General features: G+C 61.1%; 2 protein-coding genes and 1 pseudogene across 2 annotated transcripts in view; all 3 read right to left on the reverse strand.

Moving 5' to 3' along the window:
• Window positions 1-2,359: 2,359 nt before the first annotated feature.
• IGFN1 (immunoglobulin like and fibronectin type III domain containing 1) overlaps window positions 2,360-18,823 on the reverse strand; it is a 30,655-nt gene continuing 14,191 nt past the window's right edge. The window contains 14 exon segments of the mRNA XM_070384655.1: window positions 2,360-3,022; window positions 3,764-4,012; window positions 4,015-4,089; window positions 4,676-4,984; window positions 5,772-5,967; window positions 7,296-7,384; window positions 8,239-8,541; window positions 9,723-9,851; window positions 10,664-10,837; window positions 11,253-11,552; window positions 12,136-12,435; window positions 12,779-12,920; window positions 13,494-13,618; window positions 14,071-14,178. Coding sequence (XP_070240756.1) covers window positions 2,769-3,022; window positions 3,764-4,012; window positions 4,015-4,089; window positions 4,676-4,984; window positions 5,772-5,967; window positions 7,296-7,384; window positions 8,239-8,541; window positions 9,723-9,851; window positions 10,664-10,837; window positions 11,253-11,552; window positions 12,136-12,435; window positions 12,779-12,920; window positions 13,494-13,618; window positions 14,071-14,178 — 2,753 coding nt within the window. The 3' untranslated portion in view covers window positions 2,360-2,768.
• LOC138991171 (uncharacterized) lies at window positions 15,797-16,822 on the reverse strand. Its single transcript, XM_070384438.1, has 4 exons — window positions 16,789-16,822; window positions 16,336-16,629; window positions 16,049-16,285; window positions 15,797-15,801 (listed from the first exon to the last, which is right to left on the reverse strand). Exons 1-4 carry the CDS (start codon window positions 16,820-16,822, stop codon window positions 15,797-15,799), a joined length of 570 nt encoding a protein of 189 aa, XP_070240539.1.
• LOC138991234 (uncharacterized) lies at window positions 17,263-17,959 on the reverse strand (annotated as a pseudogene).

Here is an 18,823-nt window from a genome sequence, read left to right on the forward strand (position 1 = left end):
ATAATCTTATTTATTCATTTTCAGCTTGCTGGGTCTCTGCTGCTATATGGGCTTTTCTCAGGTTGCAGCGTGTGCGGGCTCCTCTCTGGTTGCAGCACGTGGGGCTCCTCTCTAGCTCCAGGATGTGGGGGCTCCTCTCTAGCTGCTCAGGCTTCTCATTGTGGTGGCTTCTCTTGTTGCTGAGCACGGGCTCTTGGGTGCGAGCACTTCCGTAATTGTGGCTTCTGGGCTCTTGAGCACAGGCTCAGGAGTTGCGATGCACAAGCTTTGTTGCTCCACAGGTGTTTTCCCAGCCCAGGGATTGAGCCCATGTCTCCTGCATTGGCAGGCGGGTTCTTTACCACCGAGTCACCTGGGAAGCCCGTGAAGGGGTCTGTACAGCCACGAGTCACGGGCAGTCTCGTTCACCTGACTGGGCAGATCTCTTGTCCATCCTGTGGCTTATCGTTTCATGTTCTTTGTTGACTTTTGATAAAACGTGTTTAATTTTCATACAAATTATTTTTTTTCTTTTATGGCTTTGGTTTTGGAATCTTACGAAAACCTTCCCTACCTCGAAGTAATTAGGTATTTTCCTGTCCTAGCATTTCCTAAGGTTTAGTTTGCCACTTACGTATAAATTTACACCTGGGATTCATTTTCATGTTTAGATCAAGGTAGGGACGCAGTCTCACGTGGTTGACCAGTTGTCCCGGAACAGCACAATAAGCACCCCATCCCTGCCTGCTGATCTGTGACACCCACTGTGTCATGAATCGAGTTACCAAACAGGACTGGATTTGTTCTTCCTGATCTTCTGTGTATCTCCTGATACACCCAAACCACACTGCTCTAGTTACTATGGCGATAACAAGCCTTGATATTTGATAGGGCAAATTTCCTCCTTTCTTTTTTCCTCTTCTTCAGGAATTTTCTGATTTTTTTTTTTTTTTTTACTCTTAGTTCACCTGCATAAATTTTAGAATCACTTTGTCAGTTTGTGTGAAAAGCCCTGTTGGAATTTTTACTGAAAATGCATTGAATCTATAAATGCATTTGGGGACAGCTGATTGATGTCTTTGTAATATTACCATCCTCACCAATGATGTAGTCTGTCCATTTACTTATGCCATTTAAAATTCCCTTCAAGAAAGTTTTATAGTTTCTTATTTTATTAGATCTCTTCCTAGGTATTCTACTTGCTGCTGTTCTAAATGATGGGCTTCCCTGGGGGCTCAGTGGTAAAGAATCTGCCTGCCAATGCAGGAGACACAGGAGACTGGGTTTGATCCCTAGGCTGAGAAGATCCCCTGCAGAAGGAAATGGCAACCCACTGCAATATTCTTGCCTGGGAAACCCCATGAACAAAGGAGCCTGGCAGGCAATAGTCCGTGGGTAAGAGAGTTGGATGTGACTTAGCAACTGACAAGCAACTGTCCCTGTGGTTCTGGCATCAGATTAGACTAATCTTATCTAATAAGGCGAAAAAACTCTTCTTTTTCTAGTCTCTGGGGAAGATTGTTAAGATTGAAAATGTTCCTGAAACATTTCCACCTATCAGACCTCTGGGCTCTTTTCTTTGTGGGAAAATGCTTAGCAACCAACTGAATTTCTTCAACGGTATAGGACTACTCAGGCTTTCTGTCTCTCCTTGAGTCTGTTTTGGTCAATGGTGTTATCTAGGAATTCACACATTCTGTTGAAATTTTCAAATGTCTAAATGTCGTGTTAAAAAATACATTTTGTCTCTGCTGAATCTGTGATATGCTTTCTTCTTCATTCCTAATGTTTATTTTTGCTATTGCTTGTTTCACTTGATTAAATCGTAACAGAAGTTTGTCAGTATTTTAACCATTTCAAAAAGACAGTCTTTGAATTTGATTTTCCTGTTGAAAAACGTGTGCTATAATTCACTGGTTCCTGCCCTTCATTGTTTTCTTCTAAGTTATTCAAAGCTTAAAAAAATTTTTGAAGCTATTTGCTCTATTTTGTTAAAAAGTTGTTTCATTTATTAAGGAATTCCCTGGCTGTCCGGTGGCTAGGACCCTCGCTCTCACTGCCAAGAGGCCCGAATTCCACCCCTGGTTGGGGAACTAGGATCCCCAGGATTTGCACAGGATTTGGTCAGACAGAGGTGGGCAGGAGATACCAGCTGGGGCTCAGGGAGGTCTCTCCACCACGAAGACCCTCGGGACAGGCTCAGCTTTCACACCCTTGGAACTAACTGCAGAAGAGCCCAGTTCCAACCGAACTCTTCCCTCCAGCCAGAAGCCGGCCTCCCTCCACCCCCACCCCTGTCGCCCTGGAGGCTGGCACAGAGACTCCGCACAGGAAATCCATCTCTCCCCAGCGTGCAGACCCCAAATTCATCTGCAGACGGTTTGCCTGTGTTAGCCAGCATTTTAATGAAGAAACAGCACACAGAAAGCATCTCCCCTAGCGTGCATGCGTCCATTGCTGCTGCTGCTGCTGCTAAGTGGCTCAGTCGTGTCCGACTCTGTGCAACCCCATGGACGGCAGCCCACCAGGCTCCCCGGTCCCTGGGACTCTCCAGGCAAGAGCATGCACCCACACATCCACACAAACACACACATGCCCTCCAGCCCCGGCCCCGCCCAGGTCCTCTGACCCCTCGCTTTCCCCTCACCATGGGCACACAGACCCAGCTCTTCCCCACCTCCCTCTAACAGCCCAGCCCAGGGTATCGAGGACCAAGACTCCATCCTGCAGACAGACGCCTGCCTTCTGATCCCCCAAGCGGGAGCCTCGAGGCCATGCAGTCCAGTGACTCAGCTCAAGGCTGGGAGTCTGAACGCCTGCTTCCTCTTTGTCTTCCCTGAAGCCTCCGCGCCCCCCTGGAGAGGCTTCCCCCTTGCTCGCCCTCCCCTGAGGCTCTGGGCATGGCCAGCATCCTCCACCCCCTTGGATGGGCTCCCCAGGCGGGCGTGGTATGAGGAGTGGAGCTTCAGGGACTCGCGGTCATCCGCCGGCTGAGGGGCCGGGCAGGGCCATTCCACTGTGCGGCGGGGCTCATCGCTGGGCTCTGCAAAACACAGAGGACCAGGGTGCCTGGCTTGTCCCAAGGTCAACACAACCCCGCAGTGGGCCAGGCCTGGGAGCTCTGCTACGGGGCCACAGCCACCAGATGCTCTCTGAGTTTGGGCCAGGTTCTTCTTCCCCGGCCCCTAGGGTCCCCAAACACTAGTGTGCACATGAGCCAGGCACTTCGAAATGTTCCTCCCCAGGGTTGAAAGGGTCATCGCTGCACAAAAGTCAATTCTGAATAATTCAGAATGTTAGGAGTTACTTTTCCTTCTTGCTTTTCAAAATATAAGATGTTATCAGGGGAAATGTTTTCTTATTAACACATATGATCTGCCTTACTGAAAAGGAGACCATTGACAAGAGAGCCGTGTGGCCCGGGGGCACCGCGTGTCCGTCTCTGGGCATGCTCACAAAGGGGCATCGCGGCTTTCTCTCCCGTTCAGAACAGGGGCGAGGCTGTTCCGGGACACTTAGGCGGGCGGCATGCAGCCCCTCAAGCCAAGAGCTGCTCACCTGTGATCTTGCCCACCGCATCTTACAGATGAGCAAACCAGGGCCCCAGAAAGACCAGAGGCAGATGTTAAGTAAGGGAGTTCACACAGAGCCAGGCTGCGAACCTGCCGGCCTGGCCCCAGCCCACCCTCCCAGGGGGCTCCCTGAAAGCAGCTGGGGCTGCCCCCCTGGCTCTCCCCGCCCCCCGGCCCCCCAGCCAGCTTAAGCCCGAGCCGGGAAGCCTCACCCACGACGATGAGCGTGGCGGTGCTGACCGCCTGGCCCAGAGTGTTCTCGGCCACCGCCTTGTACTGGCCGCCGTCCGTGGCGGAGACGCTGGGGATGACGAGGGAGCACACACCCATCACGTCGGTGGTGTACGCGGCGGGGTGGTTGGCCAGGCTCTGGTCGTTCTTGAACCAGGAGACGTGGGGGCGTGGCTGGCCCTGCACGGCGCAGGTCATGCAGCACTCGCTGCCCAGGGGCAGCAGGTGGGGCGGAGGCCCACCAGGAAGCGCGGCTTCTGGCTCAGGTCGGGCTCCCGGTAGCTCGGGGCCCTCGCCGCGACCTTGTCTGTAGCGGAAAGCGGAAGGTCAGAGAGCCGGGAGGGCGGTGGGGAGCCGTGGGTGGGAAGCTCCTGGTGGAGGCGGGCGTGCCGGGGCTCCCTGACATCTCGCCTGCAAACTTGACCCCAAGGCTGCTGTACTCATTTTTTTTTACCCTTTTTTAAAATTTTCTTTTCTTTTTTTTTTTCCCCCCCTGTACTACAAGCTAACACACACGTACTGTGGGCAAATTGGAACATAGAAGAAATCAAAAGAAGAAATGAAAACTGAGCAGGCCCTAACTACCTACGGATGCATCTGAGTGTGGAACCTTCGGACACTTTTCCATTTTAGAAAATCGTGAAATTTAGAAATCGTGAAAATGTACATCTGATTTTAGGGCCTGATTTTTCAGGCGACTGCTTTGAAGTTTCGAATCTGTCTGATCGCAAAGGACTATTTTCAGAGAAGCACTGACCTCTGTCTACTGTATCGCCCGCCTCTGACTTGAGAAGCACCCGGCCCTCGCGTTCTCCCCGCAGAGGCGGAGCCTGAGGACAGGGGCGGGGCCCCGCCTCCAACCCCGTCCCTGGCGCCCTGGACGGCGAGCTCACCAGGCGGCTGGCGCGGGACGACCCAGGGCTGGCGCGTGTCCGAGGGCTCGCTGGCGCCCAGCTCGTTCTTGGCCACCACGCGGAAGTGGTACTCGTGGCCCGGGAGGACGCCCACCAGGGTGAAGCGGCAGTTGTGCAGGCGCTCGGCCGCCGGACACCAGGGCGCGTGGGCCGAGGTGCGCATCAGCACCGCGTAGTGCAGCGGCGCGTCGCCCGCCTCCGCCTCGTCCGGGGACGGCTCCCACTCGACGGTCACCGAGCCCAGCGTGCCCTCCCGCAGCACGATGGGCCCTGGCGCCCGCGGGCGCGCTGTAGGGACAGAGCGGGCAGGCTGGGGCTCGTGTGCGCCTGACTGGGCCCGGGGCCCCTGCTGAGCCCTGCCTGGGGCTCCAGTCCTGCCCAGGTTCCCTTATCCTGCCAGGGCCTAGGTCCTGCCCCAAGTCCCTGAGTCCTGACCTGAGTCCCTGAGAACTGCCCTGTCTCCCCATGTCCTGCTCCAGGGCCTGAGTCCTGCCTAAGTCCCCAAGTCCTACCCTGGGTCCCCGAATCCTTCCTGGGTTCCCAAGTCCTTCCCAGGCCCCCTCTTCTTCCAAGGCCCTGGAAGACACGGTCTCCCCAGACAGGGGACCAGAGAGAACTGGGCAAGCCCTGCAGTTACTGCTGGAGGGTTGAACGCCTCTGAAGAGGCTCATTGGGATCCACTTTGGCCTGTTCGTGACACAGGACACGGGAACAGAGTGGGGCTTCCATAAGACCAAGTTACAGAGCCCCCACTGTCAACTGGTGGTTAGTTCTGGGTTTGAGAAAGCCCCTTGGGGCCGGGCCGGGGGACCACCTTCATCCCAGGTGAGGACCACGGACATTTCTTCCTAGCCCTCCTTGGGCCGATGGGATGGCGGTGACTGTCTCTGCTCACTGACCCAGAGGAGGGACAGCGGGTCCTGAAGACTGTGCTCAGCTGTCCCCAGGCACCCAGGGCAGGAGGACGGTGAAGCCCCGCTCCCCCGGCCCCTCCGGCTCTCTCCCTCCGGGTGGGCGCCCAGCAAGGGTCTGGGAGTGGCCCGTCTGAGTCCAGCCCAGGGCAGGCCGGCCTCACCTGCCACCCTGAGGCGGAAGCTGTAGGTGGCCTCCTCCCCTCGCAGGCTCCTCAGCACCACGGTGTAGACGCCGCTGTCGTCGAGGCTGGCCGACGGGACCAGGAGCTGGGTGAGGCCATCCTTGACGGAGGCCACACTCCGCTTAGGCAGGGGCAAGCCGTCCTTCAGCCAGGTCACCTCCGGGGTGGGCGCAGCCTGGGCATGGAGGAGAGGGGGTGAGAGGGAGTTTGGTAGGAGGGACGGCTTTTCGCTGGGCTGAGGTGCGGGTGCAAGGAGAGGCCCTGGGGCAGAGCTGGCTAGGGAAAGGATGGTGGACGGGTGGGCATGGCAGGGTTGAGGGGAAATGAGCGGGTGAGGCAGAGGCAGGGCGGCTGAGGGGTAAGGCCTTGCACAGAGCACGCGTGCAGACACATGGGCTTCGTTTCATGAGCCATGAGCTGCTGTTGTGAGGTTTGACCAGGAGAGCATGACTGGCTCTCAGTTCACCGGACGGGGGGCACAAGGGCAGGGGGGAGTGGGGAGCACTCGTGGGAGGGGAGCACTCATGGGAGGAGAATACCAACCAGCTGGTGCCAAGGCCCCAGGCCAGTGACTCGGGGGTCCCTGCAGGGGCCCAGCAGGGAGAGGATGGGGGCCTGACCCTGCCCGATGGCCGCGACCCTCTCTCTCAGCACTGGGCATGAGTCACCTGGGGCCACGAACAGTGACCGACCTCACAGGCTTGTCTGAGAACCGAGAAATGACTGATACATGGGAAGCTCAGAGAACAGGGCCCAAGACAGAGCAGACGCTCAGTGCGTCTCCCACGTTTCTGTCATTGTTACCACTGTCGTCATCATGGTCTAACAGTTAAGAACACGTAATTTAGAGATAGGTGGGGTTTGAATCTGGCTCTGCCGCCTGTGAGCTTCCTACACAGACAACGATGGCTTTAACAACAGCAGTAGCAACAGTAATAACGACAGGCGATGCATCCTGGGTACTTGCCACTTGCCCAGCACTGTTTATGTGCTTTCAATTACGGATTCCTTGAATCCTCAGAACAACCCTTTGAGACGTTACTGCTATTAAACACATTTGACAGAGGACGTGGGAACACAGATGTTGAGATGTGTGTTGAAAGTCAGTCAGTGCAGGCTGGGGTCAGAATTTGAATCCAGGCCACCTGTGCTTCTAACCTCCCTGGCTGCTCAACCACGTGCCCACAGACAGTGCTGCTGCTGGAGGTCGTCCTGGGTCAGAGGCAGGCCGCGTGCTCACACTTTCTGAAGTCCAGGACCCCCTTCCCAGACCAAGGGGAAGTAGGGGTGGGCTTAGAGGCGCAGTCCCGGGAGCCACCACCAGAGGGCTCGCAGACGGGAGCGGAGCGGCGGCTGGCGCTCAGCACAGGGCTGCCTGCAGCGGGACGCCCACACTCCTCTCTACCGCCAGACTTCCAGCACGAACCAGGTCCCCGACGAGCAGGAAAGAGAGGAGGCCCTCAGGGCTGACACTGTCCCCCGAAGCTCAATACGTGTGCTCACCTCAAAGTAGACGGGCACGCGGACCGTGTCCCCAGCTCTGACCGTCAGCAAGTCCTTCATGCCGGCGTCCATGCGGAACTTGGGGCGGACTGGAACACACGGGGTGGCCTGTCAGCTCCCTCTGCACTTGGGCCCCAGCCCTGGTTATGGCCGGGCAGGGCTGCAGGGGGACGCTGGGCAGCCCTGGGACGCTGAGACCCCGTGGGACATCAGATGGGGGGCCCTGTAGGACCTGGAGAGGGGGCTGGAGGGGATTCCTGCAGGGGAGCTGTGGTGGGCAGCCTCAGGGTCAGGCCGGCACAGAAACTCCTGTGTCTTGTGATGAGACAACGACCCACTTGAGGCAGGAAGTGGCGGGAGAGCCCTGGAGTGGGGGCAGGGCCAGGACAAGCCTCTGGGCCCTGGACACAGATGCAGGGACCTCTTCTCTGTGCGTCCCCTTTGTCATCACACGGACACCTGGGCTCCACTGGGACGGCCCAGTGTCAGCTTGCGCCAAAGACAGGCCAGCTGCTCCAGCAATGAAAGCCCGCCCCGGGAAGAGGCGGTCCCGCTTCCAAGGAACAGGGCCTGGGGGCCCTCTGCTCTGATGGGAGCCGGGCAGGAGCTGAGGGGCACCGGGCCCTCTCGAGCCACACTCAGGAAGCAGCAAAGAGTGCTGGAGCGAACCTGGGCCTTGGGGTCGGTCACCTGGGCTCTGCTGAGGGCCAGCGGCCAGGTCCAGGGCAGCGCACCCCTGACCCCTGACCTCAGTGTCCTCATCTGAAATCTGGGGAGAGTGCTGAGCTGGTAGGACTTGGCATGAGCTGTGATGAAAATGCGTTTTCGCGAGGCCTCCCTCGCCCAGCGCCCTGCCCCTGCTAGCCGCCCAGGATGTGGCCCTTCTCTGAATTGGGGAGAGGCCCCGGGAAGGGCCTGGCCTGGAGGAGGGAGGGGGACTCACTCGAGACGGGCACAGCTTCCACCGCCGAGCCCAGGACAGTGGGCTGGCCAGGGCCCCCGTCGTTCACGGCCGTCACCCGCAGCAGGTAGCTCTCCCGGGGCCGCAGCCCCTTGGCCGTGTAGGTGGTGCCCTGCACTGTGCCCGCGTGGCACGGGCTCCACTGCAGGCTGGCCGAGCTGCGCAGCTCCACCACGTAGCCCTGCGGTTCATCCCCGTCCTGGGTGTCGGGCCGAGCCCAGCTCAGGGTGATGCTGGAGTGTGACGTGTCCGTGACCTGGAGATCCCTCACGGGCCCCGGGGGTCCTGGGCGGGCACCACGGGCCATCAGGAGTGGCATCACCTCTCCTGAGGGAGGCCCCGCGCAGTGGACCCTCCCTGGGTGGGCGGCCGGGGGTTCCTTTCTCTTAAGCTCTTTGCTAAAGCCCCTGCCCGGACCCAAACCCTGACCCTGTCCTGGGCTCTTCCTGTGTCTGCACCGCCGACCCCAGCTCTCCTCCTCCAGGAAGCCTCCCCCGGCTCCTTCCACCCACTCCCCAGCCTGCCAACCCCCTTCCCCTAACTCCACCCGTAATTCCCAAAGCTGCTGCATTCTTTGATGCGTCCTTGGGTCCCAGGATCCCTAAACGCTAGAATTCTGCGTCTTTCTGTTCCAAGCTTTAAGCTGGTCGAGACTGCCTCCTCGGTGCCTAGTCCACACTCTGCTTTTTACCTGTAAAATGGGGCCCATCTGCCCATGAGGTTTTCATAGCAAAGCTGTGACGTGTATAAAGGGCTTTGTGGGCTGCACAGTGGCCCAGGGCTCTGGCCTCCCAGCCTGGGGCACCACCTGGGGGAGCCCCCCAGACTCCTTGAGTCTGTCCAAGCCCCATAGCCACCCAGCTCAGGGCCCGGCGGACACGGAAGGATGCCTCCGGCCGATCCACAGCGGCCAGGAGCTTGCTGCACGCCTGGGGCTTGTTGAGGGTAAGAGCTCAGGGGAGGTACACAGGGCAGCCATGTGCTGTGGAGAGACACTTTGATGGGTGTTTCGTGGGAAAGGTATTCTGTGCTCGAATTTGAGAAATGCGGATCAAACAAAGCGGGGCAGCTTTCTCTCCTGGCGTCCCGGCTGTCTGCTGTGGGCACTGGGACCACAGGTAGGGCAGTGCTGCTCTAGACCGGGAGTTTCCCAAGCCCGCACGTGCTTCCTGGGACCATGCCAGTGCCCGGTAGGTGATGAGCGAATGGAAAATTGGCAGTGAGGCTCCCCTGTGACCCCCACCCCCCAGGGATGATGCCTCCTCACGGGAGGGAGTGGGAGCTTGCAGGAATCGAGCCAGGGAGAGGACTGACCCAGGGATGTTCTGGGTGGGACTCTGCCAACCCCCACCTCTGGCCTGGGTCTGTCTCAGTGCTGGCTCCCTAAATCATTCCTCACCCTTAAGGCCTTTCCACTTTCATTTCCCCCCCAACCCCGGCCCCCCGGGGGTCGGTACCCCACTTACTCATGGGGTCGCGGGCGAAGACGGCCTCCGACGGGGGTCCAGGCTCTCCCCGGCCGGAGGGGGCCACAGCCGTGACCCGGAACTCGTACTGCCAGCCCTGCCGCAGGTCCCCCACCGTCCACTTCTTCTCTGTGGGAGGCCCCTGCACATCAGTCCTGCCCGACAGGGCCGGCGACGCCCGGATGGGACCAGCCTGGCCCTACAGCTCACGCATCCTGCTGCCGCGCCGGGAGGCCTGGTCCTCTCCAGGCGGAGGGCGCCGTGCAGGGTCTCAGGGTCCCTGTGCGGTTCTGCCTCTGCCTTGCAGGGCAGCCTGGGGCAGGCACCCCCAGCGCTCGGCGCCCCCCTGCCTTGCAAGGCAGCCTGGTGCAGGCGCCCCCAGAGCTCAGCACCCCTCTGCTTTAGAGCTGTTGTCCCACCTCGATTAAAGGGAGCCTGTCAGCGGCAGAGCCCAATATGCCCTCTTTTCAGAGACACGGAGGCTGAGCCCCAAGGAGCACGGCCTGCCGGGCATTCTGAGCCTCTTTGTCCTGCGGGCCTGGGCATGGGCTTTTCTGAGTTCATTCTGGGCCCAGAAAGCAGTTTCTCAGAATCGACTCAGTAGGGCGGGCGCGCTGAACTACTGCAGCCACTGCAGCCCGCAGGCCTAGGGCCCCTGCTCTGCATGGGAAGCTCGCTGTGCGATGCGCGCGCGCCCGGACTACAGAGGGGCCCCTGCTCTGCACGGGAAGCTCGCTGTGCGATGTCCTCGCACCCGGACTACAGAGGGGCCCCTGCTCTCCGCAGCGAGATGAAGCCCAGCCCAGCACAGCCAGACGAACAAAGGAAAAGCAAAACAGTTAAGTCATCTGGCTTGATGCTGCCCCAACAAAGGACCCGGGCCTGGGGTCCAGGGAGGCTCTGGAGGCCAGGATGATGCCCACCACCCCCGGGCCGCTCACCGGGCACTGGCTTCTGGTTCACGGCCACCCAGGTGTTGCTCCCCTTCTTGCGCTTCTCGATCAGGTAGCCGAGGATGTGGGTGCTGCCGGGGCCCCCGGGCGCCGTCCAGGACAGAGTGACGCCCTGGCTGGAGGCCGATAGTATGGACGGCGGGGGCGGGGGCCCAGGCCGAGCTGCCGGGGGAGGAGGTGCTGGTCAGCCGGGGCCGGGCGAGGCCCCAGCTCCCGGGGGGCACCTGGAGGAGGAGCGGGCCCTGGGGGAGGCCACACACAGCCCCTTCCAGGGAGGCCAGGGTGGGAGCCAGCCCACACTTCTGGGGCAGGAGTGACACAAATCGGGAGGGGACAAGAGCCGGCCCTGAGCCCCTCTGCCTCGAGCCCCTGGGAGGTGCCCCAGAAGGAGGATGAGCCTCGGAGAGCGGCTCTGCCGTCCACCTCGCCCCACAGAGCCACAGCTGGACAAGACCCCTGCGTCCTGCCCACTGACCCAGCCTCCAGGTCCCAGAGAAGCTGGGGTCTCTCAGGGCCCAGCCTCTGGGCGCGGCGTGGAGCCCAGCAGTGTCCCCGCCCCGGTCCCCCGTCCTCTCACCCTCAGGTGCCACCAGCACCTCCTCGGACTCCAGGGCCTCCCCAGGCCCCTCTGCGGTCACGGCCCGCACGCGGTAGGCATACTTCTTGCCCTGCTCCGTGTGGGCATCCGTGAAGGTGGTGCTGTCTGAGCGGGGCTCGCCCACCTTCAGCCACGCGCTCCGGCCAGCCTGCCGCCGCTCCACCTCGTAGTGCTGCAGGGCCCGGCCACCGTCGTCCTTCGGGGGCCGCCAGTGCAGGCGGACTCCAGCCCCGTGGCTGTCCTGCACCTCCAGGGGGCCCTGCGGGGGCTGGGGCTTGTCTGGGGACCCCCAAGAGGAGCGGGAAGAGAGGGGGGGTCAGGGGAGCCACAGGGGAGCCACACTCCCCGCCTCAGTGGACACGCTTGCCTGCAGTGGAAGGCCCAGGCGGGCTTCACCTCGAGGGGCCCTGGTCTCCACCCCTGACACGCACAGCCCTCGGGAACGACATGGAAGGCACCCGCCTGCAGGGGCTCCGGCCACACGCAGTGCCCCCGGTTGCCATGGGCTACAGAGCAGAGCCTCCTGCCTGGGTCCTCCATGTGGACCACGAGGAGCCCGACTGACGTGACTCCAGGCAGGGACCACCACCCACCCCATTATAGCCCTCGTATAATAGCCCTATAGGATAGTATAATACCCTATAGTATAGTATAATAGCCCTATAGTATAGTATAATACCCCTAGTATCTACTCAGCCAGTCTCCCCCAAGGAGCCCCCGGGTCTTTCTAAGCTGCATCTTCCAATCAGCGTGAGGAGGGCATGCCCAGCTCGGGCAGGTTTGGTCTTGGGCAGCACGCACGGGGGTCAGTGTCGTGGGGGGCTAGGCGGGGCCCGGGACGGGGCGAGGGCCAGGCTGGCACCTAGGACCTGCAGAGTGAGCTCGGCCCGCGTGGAGCCACCCTGGCTCCTCAGGGTGACGCTGTACTGGCCACGGTCCTGCCTGCTGGCGCTGGGGAGGCACAGCCGTGTGAAGCCGTCCCCTACGGCCACCTGGGCACCACGGCCACTGCCGCCGGCCACCTCCTCCCCGTCCTTCCTCCAGGTGGCTTGGACTGGGAGGCAGCTCTGGAAGGGGACCTTCATGGTCACTGGCTTCCCAGCCTTGACCACCAGCGGCTCCCTCAGCTGCGCGGTGACGTCTGGAGCGATGACTGGGGGATCTGAGGGGCACAGGGCAAGGGAGTCAGAGCTGGGGGAGGAGCGGCCCCGGGGGTCTGGGAAGCACAGGGTCCAGGAGTCAAGGGTGGGGGAGGAGGGGCCTCAGGGAGTCTGGGGAGCACAAGGCCCGGGAGTCAGGGGTGGGGGTCCCCGGGGGCTGGACCTCCCCGAGGACATGCTGACGAGGAGGGGAAGCATTCGGGCTGCTCGTTACAACAGCATCAACCTCTCAATGGAGAGCAAGACTGGACGGGGGCCGCAGGCCTGTGACACGTCCAGACTCTCAGCCCTGGCGCACGTCACTGGCTGAGAGCCGCCTGTCGGGGAGCGGGGGCCGGCCCTCACCGTGGACAGTCAGCGTGGCCTCGCTCTCCTGGCCGCCAGCTGCAAAGCTGTACCTCCCGCCACGCGTCCCGTCCGCCTGGGCGATGACGAGCCTGTGCGCCAGCCCGTCCTGCTCGAAAGCGACTCCGTCCTGGGCGCTGAGCTGAGAACGAGGCCACAGAAGGCCAGTCACCCACCCCGTGCAGCCCCTCCCAAAGCTGGCCAGGGCCTGTTACTGAAGCTGCGGGAAGGAACGCCCGTCCGTGCTCGGCAGGAGCCAGGCCCCCGTTTAGCGTATCCTTAGCCGTCCAGCGACCTATGAAGTGGGCAGCACTACTGGCCCAGAAACCAGCTGAGGACGAAGCTGAGCTCCGAGCCCTGGGCCTACCCCCACTGAGGTGTTAGTGGAGGGGTGGGGGCTGCTCAGGGAGTCCGGAGCCCGAAGGACAGACTTCACCAGGTGCTGGGACAGGACAGCGGGTTGGATGGTAGCGGGAGGGCCAGGGCCCTGTCCGGGGGGCACTGGGTGGAGAACACGTCCACTCAAAGAGACAGCCCTTTCCAAACACACCAAGTTGTTGACCATGTAAACTTCTCCCAGAGTCGGCGCCGTTACAGCAAAGAGTGAAATCTCCTTCTTGCAAAGCCGCTGCTGTCTGCACCCCTCTGCTTCACTCAGCCCTCCCCCGCAGGCTGGTTGGCAAAGCGGGGGTCAGCAGGACCGGGGGGGCAGTACCTTGACTCCGTCCTTAAACCAGGCTCCAGGTCCCAGGTCACGTGTGAGGGTGCAGGAGAGCACGGCGGCCTCCCCACGCTCCACCTCTGTGTCAGCCAGGCCCTGGGAGAAGTGGCCGGCGGGGCCTGGAGGGGCACAGCGGGGAGGGGTGCTGGGTGCCCAGGGATCGCCTCGCCCAGCTTCCCGCTGCACCCTGGGGGCCACATGTCCTGCCAGCAAGGCCAGAGCACCCCATTTTCTCTGCAGGGCTCAGGCTGGTACAGGGGGTCTGGGGGCCCAGGGAGATGAAGGGCCCTAGGTCACCCAAGGGGATGTCTAGGTGACCAAGTCCAGTGCCTTGGACACAGGGGGTCAAGACAGACACCAGGAGGGCTCTCAGCCTCGAGAAGCCTGCGTCCCACCCACGCAAGGAGGAAGAGTAGCCTCCTGATTGGAGAAAAGATCCCTGGAAATGGGGCTCAGGGATAGCAACAAAGTCCCGGGCCCAGAGGCAGGCCTGGGGGTGGCCCTGCACCCCGGTGTCCAGGGAGACCCCTGCCCCCACCCCCCAGAGCCAGAACAACGGAGAGGCACCTACCTCGGGCGTCCTCAGAGAAGCCACCAGTGCCAGGCTTGCGTCTGGATCTGGGGCTCAGGGTGGCGTCTTTCCTCCGGCCGTAGGCGTCTGATCCGCCATCTCTGCCAGCTCTGCCACTGCCCAGGTGGCTGGGGGACTCCCCAGGGTACCCTGTGTCCTCTCCGCCAGGCGGCTGCCCCAGGTCTCTGGCCTCATCCGCCCCACCTCGCTTTGCTGCTCCAGGATCGACCCTGGACCAGGTCTGAGTCCTGCTCCTGTATGGGCCCAGCCTCCTCTCTGCCACGCCGGCCTCATCCACCGCCTCGTACTCTGCCAGGGCCTCTGGGCCATGGACCCTGTCATCCTCAGCATCTAGGGAGCCCCTTCCTCTCCTGTGTCCTGCGCCCGGTGGACCGCCAGGCCCCTGACCCCATGACCCATCGCCAGGCTCTTTTCTGCCGTAGGGACCATCCAGGCCATCCCGGGCTCCCTGTCGTCCCGAACCCCCAGGCTTTTGAGAGAAGCCGTCCTCCCCACCAGCAGAAGTCCCCTTTCCGGGGACACCTGAGTCCCCTGGGCCACTAGCCCTGCTCCTTCCCAGACCCGAAGCTCTGCCATCCAGGAAGCCTGGGCTTCGCCCCCCACCAGCCTCCTCTCCGTCTGGAGCCCCCTCCCAGCCCCAGGAGCCGTCTAGCCTTTCTTGGGTCCCCCTGTGAATGGCGTCTTCCTCCTGGAGGGAGCTCGAAACCCAGGGGCCTGGGGGCTGGTCCCAGGCTCCAGAGCTGTCCTGGCCAAACCCCTGGTCTTCCCTGCCTGGGCCCCACGCATGTCTTTCCCTGCGCCCACCAGTGGGCCCTGATGTGGATCTGCCCCTTTCTGCGGGCAACTGGCTGCCATCCAGACCCTGGCCTGCGCCCACAGGGACCCCCCGTCCGGCCCCCACCCTCTTGCCACCCAGCTGTGCGGCCCCGGCACCCTGAGGGGCCAATGCCCCCTGGACAGATGCCAGACCCCTGCCTGCCACCCCTGGACCTGATTTCCAGGAGTCCTGGTCACGTGTGGATTCCTGAGCAGCTGACTCTGCCCAGGCCTCACCCTGCAATGCCCCCCGATCATCAGGGACCCCGGAAGCCCCGCCCTCCCCACTGGGAGCCCCTCTGTGCCCGGGGTACCCCGGGAGCCCAGAGCCATCTCGCTGCCCTGTGATACCTGACTTCCCCTCAGAACTCACAGCCCCCCATGCCTCAGGGGCACCTGGGCGTCCAGAGCCCCTCAAACCACTCTGAGAACCCCGCCCATCTGAAAGCATCGACAGGCCTTCCGGAGCCCCCAGCATCCCTGCGCCCCTGGGGCCGTCCCCATGAGCTGCACCATCCACGGTACCCGGCCGTCCGGCTATGCCGGAGCCCAGCCCCGCACCTGCGCCTCCCACCAGGCCCGTCCCTCTGCCCCCCTCTGGACCATCCTTGGGGCTCGTGCCACTGTAAGGCCCCTCTGAGGCCGCCCAGTATCCGGAGCCATGCCCCATGGTCTCCTGGCCTCTGAATCCACCATCCTCTCCCACCCCAGCCAGTGAGCCTACTCCTCCAAATCCCCCTGAACCATCTCTGAAGCCCACCTCATCCTCTGGCCCCATCGCCACAGGTCCTCTTGAGTCTCCCCTGTAACCTCCCTTACTCCCTGACTCCATTCCCTAGCCCCTGCCCCAACTTCTCCAGAACCCCCTAAACCATCCCTATAACCAGCCTTAGCCTTTGAATCAATACCCCCAGAACCCCCAAAACCATCCCCATAACCAACCTTAGCCCTGAATCAACTCCCCCAGAACCCCTTAAACCATCCCTATAACCAGGCTTAGCACCTGCCCCCATTCCTCCAGAACCCCCTAAACCATCCCCATAACCAAGCTTAGCTCCTGAATCAACTCCCCCAGAACCCCCTAAACCATCCTCATAACCAGCCTTAGCCCCTGAGTCAACTCCCCCAGAACCCCCTAAACCATCCCCATAACCAGCCTTAGCGCCTGCCCCCATTCCCCCAGAACCCCCTAAACCATCCCCATAACCAGCCTTAGCGCCTGCCCCCATTCCCCCAGAACCCCCTAAACCATCCCCATAACCAGCCTTAGCGCCTGCCCCCATTCCTCCAGAACCCCCTAAACCATCCCCATAACCAGCCTTAGCCCCTGAGTCAACTCCCCAGAACCCTAAACCATCCCGATAACCAGCCTTAGCGCCTGCCCCCATTCCCCAGAACCCTTAAACCATCCCCATAACCAGCCTTAGCGCCTGCCCCCATTCCCCAGAACCCCTAAACCATCCCCATAACCAGCCTTAGCACCTGCCCCCATTCCCCCAGAACCCCCTAAACCATCCCCATAACCAGCCTTAGCCCCTGAATCAACTCCCCCAGAACCCCCTAAACCATCCCCATAACCAGCCTTAGCGCCTGCCCCCATTCCCCCAGAACCCCCTAAACCATCCCCATAACCAGCCTTAGCGCCTGCCCCCATTCCCCCAGAACCCCCTAAACCATCCCCATAACCAGCCTTAGCCCCTGAATCAACTTCCCCAGGACCCCCTAAACCATCCCCATAACCAGCCTTAGCCCTGCCCCCATTCCCCAGAACCCTAAACCATCCCGATAACCAGCCTTAGCGCCTGCCCCCATTCCCCAGAACCCCTAAACCATCCCCATAACCAGCCTTGGCCCCTGAATCAACTCCCCAGAACCCTAAACCATCCCCATAACCAGCCTTAGCGCCTGCCCCCATTCCCCCAGAACCCCCTAAACCATCCCCATAACCAGCCTTAGCGCCTGCCCCCATTCCCCCAGAACCCCCTAAACCATCCCCATAACCAGCCTTAGCGCCTGCCCCCATTCCTCCAGAACCCCCTAAACCATCCCCATAACCAGCCTTAGCCCCTGAGTCAACTCCCCCAGAACCCCCTAAACCATCCCCATAACCAGCCTTAGCGCCTGCCCCCATTCCCCCAGAACCCCTTAAACCATCCCCATAACCAGCCTTAGCGCCTGCCCCCATTCCCCCAGAACCCCCTAAACCATCCCCATAACCAGCCTTAGCGCCTGCCCCCATTCCCCAGAACCCTAAACCATCCCCATAACCAGCCTTAGCGCCTGCCCCCATTCCCCAGAACCCCTAAACCATCCCCATAACCAGCCTTAGCCCCTGAGTCAATTCCCCCAGAACCCCTAAACCATCCCCATAACCAGCCTTAGCGCCTGCCCCATTCCCCAGAACCCTAAACCATCCCCATAACCAGCCTTAGCGCCTGCCCCATTCCCCCAGAACCCTAAACCATCCCCATAACCAGCCTTAGCGCCTGAATCCATTCCCCAGAACCCCTAAACCATCCCGATAACCAGCCTTAGGGCCTGCCCCAACTCCCCAGAACCCTAAACCATCCCCATAACCAGCCTTAGCGCCTGCCCCATTCCTCCAGAACCCTAAACCATCCCCATAACCAGCCTTAGCGCCTGCCCCCATTCCCCAGAACCCCTAAACCATCCCGATAACCAGCCTTAGCGCCTGCCCCCATTCCTCCAGAACCCCCTAAACCATCCCCATAACCAGCCTTAGCGCCTGCCCCCATTCCTCCAGAACCCCCTAAACCATCCCCATAACCAGCCTTAGCGCCTGCCCTATTCCCCCAGAACCCCCTAAACCATCCCCCAGATCAACTCCCCAGAACCCCTAAACCATCCCGATAACCAGCCTAGCTCCTGAATCAACTCCCCAGAACCCCTAAACCATCCCGATAACCAGCCTTAGCCCTGAATCAACTCCCCAGAACCCCTAAACCATCCCGATAACCAGCCTTAGCGCCTGCCCCCATTCCTCCAGAACCCCTAAACCATCCCCATAACCAGCCTTAGCGCCTGCCCCCATTCCTCCAGAACCCCCTAAACCATCCCCATAACCAGCCCAGCCTTGAGCCCTCCCCCAGAGTCCCATTCCCCAGAACCCTAAACCATCCCCATAACCAGCCTTAGCGCCTGCCCCCATTCCCCCAGAACCCCAGAACCCCTAAACCAGGACCCTAAACCATCCCCATAACCAACCTTAGCCCCTGAATCAACTCCCCCAGAACCCCTAAACCATCCCCATAACCAGCCTTAGCGCCTGCCCCATTCCCCAGAACCCTAAACCATCCCCATAACCAGCCTTAGCGCCTGCCCCCATTCCCCAGAACCCCTAAACCATCCCCATAACCAGCCTTAGCGCCTGCCCCCATTCCTCCAGAACCCCCTAAACCATCCCCATAACCAGCCTTAGCCCCTGAGTCAACTCCCCCAGAACCCCCTAAACCATCCCCATAACCAGCCTTAGCGCCTGCCCCATTCCCCAGAACCCCTAAACCATCCCCATAACCAGCCTTAGCACCTGCCCCCATTCCTCCAGAACCCCCTAAACCATCCCCATAACCAGCCTTAGCGCCTGCCCCCATTCCCCAGAACCCCCTAAACCATCCCGATAACCAGCCTTACCTCCTGAATCAACTCCCCCAGAACCCCCTAAACCATCCCCATAACCAGCCCTAGCCCCTGAATCAACTCCCCCAGAACCCTCTAAACCATCCCCATAACCAGCCCTAGCCCCTGAATCAACTCCCCCAGAACCCCCTAAACCATCCCGATAACCAGCCTTAGCCCCTGAGTCAACTCCCCCAGAACCCCCTAAACCATCCCCATAACCAGCCTTAGCGCCTGCCCCAACTCCTCCAGAACCCCCTAAACCTTCTCTATAGCCTGC

This window comes from Bos mutus, chromosome 16, assembly GCF_027580195.1.
Source record: "Bos mutus isolate GX-2022 chromosome 16, NWIPB_WYAK_1.1, whole genome shotgun sequence".
Lineage (NCBI taxonomy): Eukaryota > Metazoa > Chordata > Mammalia > Artiodactyla > Bovidae > Bos > Bos mutus.